This window comes from Ceratina calcarata, unplaced genomic scaffold (assembly GCF_001652005.2).
Source record: "Ceratina calcarata isolate Rehan_Ccalc_2016 unplaced genomic scaffold, ASM165200v1 scaffold151.2, whole genome shotgun sequence".
Lineage (NCBI taxonomy): Eukaryota > Metazoa > Arthropoda > Insecta > Hymenoptera > Apidae > Ceratina > Ceratina calcarata.
This window is the reverse complement of record NW_017136308.1, coordinates 628,244-638,920: the sequence shown is the minus strand read 5'-3', so window position 1 is coordinate 638,920 and position 10,677 is coordinate 628,244. Positions and strand designations below refer to the sequence as shown.

The following is a 10,677-nucleotide window of genomic DNA, read 5'->3' as shown; positions in this document are numbered from 1 at the left end:
TAGCTGTACCGCTTATCGCGGTCGACTACGTTTTCAAACGGTGAAAGTGAAATTCTTCCTTCGCTACATTGCGTTCCAATCCTTCGCACTTTCGCGCCCGTTCACCCTTTCATGTGGTCGTATCTCTACTGTTAGATACTATATCTACATGTGTACATATATTTAAACATTGGATAACACTATGCATGCTGTTTTAAGTGTACCTGCAACAGGTGACAAATTTCCCTTCGCGATGAATGGTCTACGGACATTTGCGTATAGCATCTTTAGCGTGCAGAAATATTACATATGTTAAGAATGTGAATAATATAGATCATGGACTAAACTTTTATTCAAAGTTTCTCAAATACCGTGGGTGGGAATATTCGGTTTCCAGGATATAGGAAAGTTTGATCGATACTTGAAATGTTTAACCAACCATGATATGGCTACTGAACGGTAGTTCAGTAGTAGCAGAGGTGAACGGGATGCCAAGAAAACGGGTTAAGAGTCCGCACGGGTGGACGTTGGTCGACGAAAATATCGAAAATGTGGAACACTTAAAGCTCGATCGTAAAACGCAACGAGAACTGGGTTGTTTGGTCGGCGAACACGTGTTCCTGGAATACCCGTGGGCGTTCGTTCCCCGGGACGTTATTGTGAGGTTTGCCAAGATACCGGATTCGCCTCTAGCGCCTTTTCAAGAAGAAATCGAAATTTATAAATCCGATACATTCCTGCTGGGTTATTCTTCCGATCAGTTAATTTCTGACGATTTCGTGATCTGCCTCACTGAAAAAGCGAAACACTTTGTTCGACAAACGAATAAAAATATTACTAATTCCATTTTGAACAGAGTTATTAGCAAAGTGATAAAAACCAGTAAATCTTGGAAGTCGTTAGGTAGCGATATAGAAGTGGATGAAACGTTTGTGAAAAATACGAGGGATTTTTTTGAGATTGAAATTGTAGTCCCTGGGAAAATATTAGGCTCCTGTCAGGTACTAACTGATAGAAATGCGAATGACACGAGAGACAGCTGTGTGCAGCTCGTAAACGCAGATGAAAAATTTGAAAATATTGAGAGAAAGTGCATCAGTAAATCTATTCAGACTCACTTACAGTCTCGAGAAACCGCTGTTCAGACGCATATCAGTTATCCTCGAAACGCATGGACGCAATACGTGTACAAGGACACTTTGAACGAAGCACCTGCTGAGGACCTCGAAGATCCTGAGGAAGAAGAACAATTGCAAGAAGAAGCGGAAGGGAACGGTGGATCGCTAGATAAACACACTTGTGAGAGTAAAGAAACTGACGAAGAAACCAGAGAAAGAACGCCCTTGGAATTATTTTTAGATGATGGTTTACCGGAAATGATAGATACGATTAAATATAATGCAGCCGTTAATCTGCATGTAGATGACGTACAAAATTTATCTCAAGATGTTCGTGAAGTGAAAACTTTTTCCTCGACGCCTATGTTTTGCGAACAGCTTTCGGTTATTAATTTAAATCTCACGGTCGATAAAGCTGTATCGGATGTAAGCGTACACAATGCATTAACTGAGTACATAGCGATTTCGTATCGGACTTGGAAAAATGGCTGCGCGAGGGAAGGCGAGTTTCAGACTAGAGTGCTTATTTGGAATTTAAATGATCCTCTTCGACCGCTATTGGCACTTCAAGATCACAGAGAAATCTACTCCGTCAGTTTTTCACCACGCAATGACAGTCTGGTGTTAGGAGGCTGTTCGACCGGTCAAATTGTTATTTGGAACATCCACGATCATCTGTGCACAGACAGAAATACAAAACTTGGAGTATCGTTACAAAACAACTTGCCAATGTTTCGACCAATCGTCGTGTCTGACAAACACGGATCACATCGTTCGTCTGTTCGAAAAATTCAATGGATACCAGCCAAGTACAGAGTGGAGCCAAATGGAAAGTTAACAAAACCATCAATTTCTTCTACAGTGCAATTTCTAACTGTTTCCAAAGACGGCACCGTATATATTTGGGACCTTCGTCCTGACGATGAAGATTCTCACGAACTACTTCAACCTACTCTTCGTTTAGTGATTCGAATTTCAAATGAAAAATCGGTGAACTTCAGTCCGTTGTGTGTGTGCCTTCCATCTATTAGTGTTTTACGCGAACAGAATTCGAGTTCACGGGACGTGAATAAATTTGATCTGAAAGAGGAAGATTACTTGAAGAGTTTATGGATTGGCTGTGCGGAAGGATTGATAAAGTGTTCATGGAAGGAGCAAGAGCTCGAGGAGAAATCAGCAGAGATCATTGAATGCGACACTTTGTATTGCTCGTATGCGCACGATGGTCCCGTTACGGAGATCACACGGTCCCCGCATCTTCAGAACATTCTGTTGACAGTCGGTGGACAAGTGTTTGCTATTTGGAGCGATAATTACATGGATTCTCCTTTGTTTTGGAGGAAAACTTGTTCAAAATACACGACTTGTTGCTGGGCCAATGAACCCGGAGTATTTCTGCTGGGTAGCCAAGACGGTAGCCTTGAAGTGTGGGATATAAAGAACGAATCGAATAAGCCAGTACTTTTACAAGTCGTATCGACGAACTCGATTACGCACTTGATTCTGCTAGAGTCTTCTGTATTCGGTAGTGCGAAAATGTTTGGAGTGGGTGATCGCGGTGGATTATTTCGTGTGCTCAAGGAGCCCGAGATTGTTAGCTGCAACGACGCGCTGGAGAGGATGGATTGGTTCGAGGAGTACGCGTGGCGTGAGCTGCGAAGGAAAAAAGTTTTCACCGTTTGGCAAAATGATTTTCTCGCTAACGATCCCGCCGTGATAGCAAAAAGATCAGCTAGGCGTGACGCGGAACGTAAACGAGAAGCGGAAGAGGCGAGGGAAAGGCTGCGCCGGGAGCAAGAAGCGCGTCTACGGCTGGAAATAGAGAAAAGGGCGCGTGACGCACCGATCCCAAAAGATATCGCGTGGAAATCGAAACAATTTGATAGGATGAAAGAAGATCTTTTAAATAAGAAGAAATTAATTCCTTCCGTGCTTGAAGCAAAGAGGCTTCCTCTGGTCGTGTTGAATGCAGAACGAGAAGCGAAATTAGAGAAAGTTCGGGAAAAGATTGCGCACCGAGATGCGTACTTTTTAAATGAACTGTCCGCAGAATTTTTACAAATTCTCGAATCGAAGGTAGAAGTTGCGAAATTCGAGAAAGCCATAAAACTGGAAAAATCAACCGACGATTACATGCAGAGATTTACTGAATTGAAACGTAGATTTAACGAAGAGATAGCAAATTTAATTGTTTCCGATTGCGTAGATAAATAATGGCAGTAATAGATTATATGTACATTAGATGTATAAAGAAAAAGCAAATAAACTTGTAAATTGAAATCATTCGATTGAGACTTTTATGCTTCTCTAAATAGAATTCGATAATGAATTGATCAAACATTTACGAGACTATGGAAACTGTTTTAAATGATCTATATAAAAATTACATTTTTCTTTAGAAAGGTATTCTTAAAATACAATGTGAAATTAATACTTAAGTAAAGAGATTCAATTAAATGCGTGGTATTTTATTTTTGTTTCAGGGCATTGGTATAATAGCTATGGCATGCGCATCTCCAGCCTACGCAGGTGCAACCGATTGGTTTCTCTTCGTTTCCGTAACGGCTTTCATTGCCACATTGTTATGGTGTTTCATTTACGTGCTATCGATCCGAGAATCGCTTAAGTTACCTATCAACTGGATTATGACGGTAAACACTTAATTAAAGTACAATTCCTTATTATTATCATTCTATTCGATATCTATAAGACATGATCAATTTACAGGAACTCGTAAACACGTCAATATTCGCCGTACTTTACATGATCGCCTTCATAGCGCAATTATCCGTCTGGAGCGTAGTACATCATACGTCTAGCTCGAGGAATATTGCCGCAGGGGTAAGCCCTATTATATTCTAGCTTATTGCGCGTTAAGGAAAAGAGAATGTGGGGCACGAGTTTTACGATCCTGGTAAAGCCGTAAAACCAGTTTTCGTTTCTTAACGAGCGCGTTAAATCACCATCAGACGCGACAATAAAGTAACCGTAAAAATTTTGACATTCCACAGGTATTCGGGATCTTCAATACGATCATGTATGCTGCTGGAGCGTATTTCTTGTTTGTTGAATGGCGAAGTGGCAACTCGCAGTGAAGATGAGCGAAGGTACATCAAGAGACATTAGGTACCTGAAGACCACCTACGATAAAGCTACCACACTTGGGTTTCAATTATTCTATGACCAGTGCAAGGTTGTAGAGGAATGGGTCGAAGCTAGTCCAACCTTGGCCCTGCCCGATAATGTGTCGTAGCTTAACGAGAGACTCTATAATCAATCCCTGTGCCTTAAATGTTAGTTGACTGATCAGCCGACCGCGCGATTCAGTCGCATTCTTCTTCTCATTCGGGATCGCGCGATCGTGTATCAGCGGCAGTCTGCGACTACGGTTTTTCTATGAGATCACGTTCAAGCATAAAAGCAGAACAGAATTTGACGCCGGCCTAGGACGGGTTACTGTGCCGAAGAAAGTACCAATGATTCTGAAGGTGTTAATAGACAATTAAAGTTTTGTTGAGTTTCTTCTCGCTGCGCTCCTGTATTTTTCATTGTACAAACGGTTGCATTATCAAGAAAAAGAATAAAATCATGCCTATATGGCGTCAATAAAATTCATATTAAACATAGATCTTCCAAATTTTACAAAATTTATTCACTATTTCGGTTGTTAATCATACGTACATTTTCCGATACTTTCCCGTCCAGTTTTCTTTTCTAACCGTACATTTCTCGCACTACCGCGTTTTTTATTTATACATATGTATACACGCATTAGTTATAACACATCTATACATATACAAATATTATATATATATATATATATCTATTTTATATAGGTAATATATTTGCACAAAGTGAATGGAGTACATTGTTTTACTTTTATTTTTTATTTTCTTTCACTCATAGAGAACACTTATGCAATTTGCATTCATCGATGTAAAAACAATTTGTTATTACGGGTGAATGAATATTTTTGAATACATTGTACTTTTTCTGTACACATTACCATTGAAATATATGTTCGTTTTCAATATTGTCTTCCCTATATTTACATGTATACATTCCACTGAGACATTAAACTTCGAAGTCGATCGAACAACAATTGTTCAAGTTATCCTGTAAGCCGATTTCCAAAGAGGACCTCAACAATTTAACATACTTGAAATGAAATATAAAATAAAATTATACTTCTACACTTGCACCGATGTTAAATTCTATTTCAACTCTTCGATATTGTACAATTGAACACATGTAATTTAAAGGTAAATACTTTTTTTAAATTAGACTAATTGTAAGTGACTTCTGTTTTTCTTGAAATCGATCGGTGTCGAAACAAATGACAGATATTGAAGCATAACGTGATTAAAAATGCGCTTGTCACGATTTTTACTTGATTATATCAGCGATAACCAATTCCAATGAAATTGTCAACATGTATTTAATGAATATAAATGTTCAAAATGCGATATTCCAATTTTCTTCATATGTTTCTACAGTATTCTTATCAGGTTGAATTCATATTAAAAAGTTATCTTTTACACTAATCCTCAAAAAACGCAGGTTGTTCCAAATTGCGTGTTCAGTTTTGCTCTTAACCGTTTATATGCAATAATATCTATACATATATATCGAAGATTAGTGAGAGTGTCTATAGAAAATAGTACTGCTGTAAGAAAAGAAGTGAAACAAACACCTATTTGCGAAATCTCGAAAACAACGTGACTGTCCTTGCCTCTTAAAAAACGACAAAAGAATTACGATAAGACGATTTATCAAGATAGAATTTCCAGAATTTTTATCAACCTTGCTTATGAATTAAAAAGCGTAATACACGTATTATGTTCTTGCGCGTGTCTACGTTCGTTCTCCATGAATGTGAACCATGATATCATGAATGACGTCACTCGTGGTAGCGCGTCGGGAACGCAAGCGTGCATTTCAGTCAATCTCAGAAGCTCGAGGTGTGACCACTATCTTTTTAAGGTCAGTTACAAGCATTGTGCATATTCTACAAACCGCCTACATTTAGTGAATCGTGAACCGCGAAACGTGTGGCAAATTATCCAAGGTTCAATAATAATATATAATATCCGGTTAGCGTTTCTATACTGATAACGTGTGAAACGAAAATACACGGTTGACCTTACGTCGGAATTATTTTTATCTTAATCTTATTTGAAGAGTGCTTCCTGCGGTGCATGAAATCATTCCGATATTATAAAATCTATCGACTGTTGCGAATTTACGCAAAGCAAAGAATTGTTAAAGTTAGTTCAGTTTCGTTATAATTTTTTACCTAGAAATATAAAAAATTACGAGGTAAGCACGCATAGATATTATTACGAAAGAAAGTTCAGAAGAATTTTATATAATTTTGTGGTAACTCTATCGGTTTGTTCTGTAGATGAGTTTTTATTTAAAAATAATTGATGACATCATGTTATACTGCCATAACTGTTTACAGATACTGATACTATTTCCGGAATATCCGTAATATGAAAGATATAAAACGCAACACTTTTCTTATCAAACAAATTTTTAATTAATTGTGTTCTACGTTGATTTTGCTACTATTTTGTTCCGTATTTCGTTGACCTATGAAAGGGAGAGTAATTTTTACGGTCTGTTATTGATCCGCCAGAGCTTTTGGGGATGCGTTTAGATGCGGGAAACGAAAGCGAAAGCATCTATTTCTCTTACAATCAAAATACTCCTTCTAGCATCACTACCGCGTGTTGAAATTAAGTGTTCTATTTTTATTCGTTCCTTGGCGAATGCCTCAGCGTAACTCGAAAAATTTAAGAATGAAATTAGCGTAGAAGAACATTTCTAAATTTTTTCTGGCGCAAACGAAACACGGGATTGGTCGTTTATTCTTGAGTCTTAAGAAAGGGAGAATCATTCGTTCACTGAAATGTAGGTCACACCTTAAAATTTTAGCCTTGGCCCTGTTTCTCTTATGTTAGCGAGGCGGCAGCGTGCTGGAGTCGGTTTTGCAAGAGACGCTCACGTTGTCGCGTGCTGCTTTTAATTTTTAGAATCGGCAACGAAGGAAACAACTATGTCACATTCGGTAACCATCAGGACTCATCAAACGGTGACGAGTAGTTCCACCGCGATAATAATTAACTCCGGTTATCTAAAAACATGGAGCGGCATACTTAAATTGGTGCAAGTGGTAAGTTAACAGATGTATAACAAAAGAAATGTTCTATAATGAGGTTTTATTATCAGTATTAAAGTTCAGCAATTAATTCAAAAAAACGTATCACGTGTTTTAATAATATTATTCATTTGCATATTCAAATTCCAACAAATCAGTCGTGCTGAGACCACGTACGTGATTTTCAATGCATTTGAAAAAAATTGAGCGATTTTTAGCGATCTTGGTGCCACCCTGATCGTAGCCTTAATCGGTGTATAATGCGTTTATTAATTAAGGTATTCATTGTCATAATTCTTTCAGTTTTGTAAACATTATTTTCTATATGTATTTTAGGCATTAGGTGCAGTGTGCGTGGGGATAGCCGCCGATCACATTACGAATCACTCAAGGTACAACTTCTTCACCACAGAAATGTTTTTTCTATTAATAACAACGACGTTTATGATCGGTACTTTCCTCTTGCTCATGAGTTGTTTAATTTCTCTTTCGACGTCCTCAATTATGGCGAAAACCATGCACGTAAGTGTTCGTGTTTCAATAGTACATCAGACATGCTAAGGTATGCTAAAACGGTTTACACCTTTCTTTTTTAGGAAGTTCTCTATCACTCTATAGCTTTTGGATTGTATTTATCTGCAGCATTAACGTACATGATACGTTTGTCTGATTACAAAGGTTACAGTGAATATGGATTATTATTGGGCGCAGCAGTAAGTTTCGATGACATCTTCTTTATCATTAGATATGTAATTTAGTAATTTTACGCTTATTGTTATTTCTTTCAGATTTGCGGTTTGGTAAATGCGGCATTATATCTGTTTAGTACAATAATTGCTGTTCGCACGTATAAAGGATTTTAAAAACATTATCGTGTCTTCTGCTACCAAATTTTGAGGCCTTCATAAATTTTTGAATGCTATTAAAACTTTTATAAAACTCGAGCCTTATTCGGAACGTCTCTTTTTATACAGAAGTTTGCCGTTTGATAAATGTCTATCGTATTTTATATATCTATACCATAATTTGCCAAATTAAAGAGATTTCATTTTAGAATTGTATAAATATACAATCTTTGTATATCGCTTATGGGAATCGTACAATAAGTAACGAGACAAAGACTGCTACCTTCTAACGCATTTAATGAATTCTTCAATTTATTTACATTCAGTTTATCGCTACAATATAATACACTATTTTATTATCAATTATTATTATTAGAAATTTGTAATAAATTATCATTACAGACTACTGGTAAAATTTTTTAAGAGTGGAAGTGGAGGGCACAACAAAGCTGACATGCATATTTTCTTTAATAAAAGTAGTAATAGAACGACATATTATGGTTGTGCTTTAAGAAACCTCATATCGAGATTTCTCGGCTACTTTATTACATTTGCTTCATACCGATACTTATTCGTGGTCACCGCGATAAGCAATTTATGTTTACAATCTCGTTACTGGCCCGTACAAAACAATGAGTCTGAACTAAAACTTAAATATTTGGTGTTTCATACGGTTCCTAAAAACACGTCGCACATTGAGATGTATTCATCAAATTCAGAAAAACATATATATTTATTGTACTTATATACTTGTAATATTTATATTTTACGATTTATAACAATGTAATAAAACTGTACAAAAACATATCTGTAATGACTACGAGGTCGAATGATTCAAGCACGAACGACTCCTTCCTAAAAGAAAGCCTTGTTCTCTTCCTTTATGCATGCACATCAACGTACGACTGACGTAATTATGACTCAGAAAAATTTAAGTATAACGTCGACAAAAACGATACTTTCGCACGACCATTGACAGGACGTGGATCTGCACGTAGCCTATGTACATATACGAGAAACGTTTCGATGAAGTTGCACGAACGGAGAGAACAGGATACTGCGGTAGTCTGACACATAACGACAATTCAATTACATTATGCGTGCGACTAAATATGCGTGAATAAACAAAGAACATTTTTTTTCTGCATAGCTCCTTTTTTTTGCGATGCACAATCGTACATTTAATATTTTTTTTTCTTTTTCCCGTGTCCCGACCGTACATCTGGCTCGGCTACGCGTTTTGGCGAGGCGCGTGCCAGAAATAGACGTCGGATGCGACGCAGGGGGTGCAACGACATTTAAACGAGTTCTTCATCAACCGAGAAAGCACCCTCAGTTTGTTGGAAACTGTCGCTCGCGAACGCGGTTCTCCTTTCCCCGCTTGTCAATTCGTTCGTCGGTCAACCATCGGCAATCTCAGTTTTGATCCTCGGTCTCTCGTTCCAATGCGAATTAATCGTCGTTTAACCAATTAGGCCGATCGCATCAAGAGTCTGAGTGTACGCGGAGACAGCTTAATGAGCCTATCAATCACGTGTCCTAACGTTTGTACTGGGAAGAGTTCTTTCAAACCGTGCAAACGAACTCTCTGCGCACGGTCGCGTTGCTTGTTGATTGCAATCAACTAACTAAAGTCGCATTATGGGTAGAAACGGAACAGGACCGGTGATCAGGATGTCTTCCGCAGGTACGCACTCCGCCGGAGGCGTCGGATGTTGTTTCTGCAGGTGCTGCACGTGCATACATGTGGAATTCCTGAAAACCATGCCTGGTATCTTGAAACTATGCGAAACGGTAAGCTCGACGACACAAAGCGAGTTAGTATATGTATAATAAGCGGAGTATTATAATCAATTAGACGTCCCTTTAGATTATCAGTGGATTGATACAGAGTTTGTTAATTAATTATGGCTTGAGATACAGTACCACGATTGGATCAGCTTTCGAAGGGTCTCTGACCACGTCTTCCGCTTGCTTTTTAACGTCGGGGGTGTTACTCGCCTGTTACGTTGTGTCCGAAAAATCGTACAGATTAATTAGATCTTCACTCTTTGTATGTAATTATTTGCACACTATTATTTAATGATATTATAGATTGATCGGTTTAAATCAATTTTTTACTTTTCTTTAGGAAATAATGTTCAACGCTCTCGCTTCCTTTTTGTATTTAAGTTCAGCTTCCTATTTGGCATTTTCGACTAAGATATTTCTTCTACCAGAATATTACATCAGGCCCGGGTTCGATGTTTATCCTGCAATGACAGCCGCATACGTATGAACAATTATTTATTTGTACGTTCATATTTTTGTGATATATTTCTGAGTACGGAGTGACAATTGTAGATGATGAGCGGCTTCGTAGGAGTGATACACGCAGCTGACACGTATTTTTCTTACACGCACTATAAGACCGGAAGATGAATTCTACAAGGTGAAGGGGAGCACAATTCGGGAGAAGCGGAAGTGAAGTTATTTATAAGTGCCTTTAATCTTCAGTATGTATACATGTACATAATATAGCATTCCAAACTTTGATATATTTAACGAAAACGTTTATTTACATACATAATAC

General features: G+C 37.9%; 4 protein-coding genes across 5 annotated transcripts in view; all 4 read left to right on the top strand.

The window, feature by feature from the left end:
* LOC108632216 (proteolipid protein 2) overlaps positions 1-5,131 on the top strand; it is an 11,445-nt gene extending 6,314 nt beyond the window's left edge. The window contains exons 2-4 of the mRNA XM_018036648.2: positions 3,581-3,748; positions 3,825-3,938; positions 4,109-5,131. Coding sequence (XP_017892137.1) covers positions 3,581-3,748; positions 3,825-3,938; positions 4,109-4,192 — 366 coding nt within the window. The 3' untranslated portion in view covers positions 4,193-5,131. The remainder of the gene's footprint in view (positions 1-3,580; positions 3,749-3,824; positions 3,939-4,108) is intronic.
* LOC108632214 (WD repeat-containing protein 63) lies at positions 7-3,380 on the top strand. Its single transcript, XM_018036647.2, has one exon. It carries the CDS (start codon positions 420-422, stop codon positions 3,309-3,311), a length of 2,892 nt encoding a protein of 963 aa, XP_017892136.2. The 5' UTR covers positions 7-419; the 3' UTR covers positions 3,312-3,380.
* Positions 5,132-5,977: 846 nt separating the features above from the next.
* Positions 5,978-8,128, top strand: LOC108632063 (uncharacterized). Of its 2 annotated transcripts, none has more exons than XM_018036362.2 (5): positions 5,978-6,080; positions 7,136-7,275; positions 7,597-7,782; positions 7,857-7,973; positions 8,049-8,128. In XM_018036362.2, the coding sequence occupies exons 2-5, from the start codon at positions 7,159-7,161 to the stop codon at positions 8,121-8,123; spliced, it is 495 nt and encodes a 164-aa protein (XP_017891851.1). In that variant the 5' UTR covers positions 5,978-6,080; positions 7,136-7,158; the 3' UTR covers positions 8,124-8,128. The 2 variants fall into 2 exon arrangements, with proteins under 2 accessions (XP_017891851.1, XP_026675172.1); XM_026819371.1 differs by lacking the exon at positions 5,978-6,080 and adding an exon at positions 6,097-6,416.
* A 101-nt stretch (positions 8,129-8,229) lies between these two features.
* sing (MARVEL domain-containing protein sing) lies at positions 8,230-10,663 on the top strand. The gene is made up of 4 exons (XM_018036378.2): positions 8,230-9,899; positions 9,976-10,158; positions 10,237-10,377; positions 10,449-10,663. The coding sequence occupies exons 1-4, from the start codon at positions 9,747-9,749 to the stop codon at positions 10,524-10,526; spliced, it is 555 nt and encodes a 184-aa protein (XP_017891867.1). The 5' UTR covers positions 8,230-9,746; the 3' UTR covers positions 10,527-10,663.
* Positions 10,664-10,677: the final 14 nt, after the last annotated feature.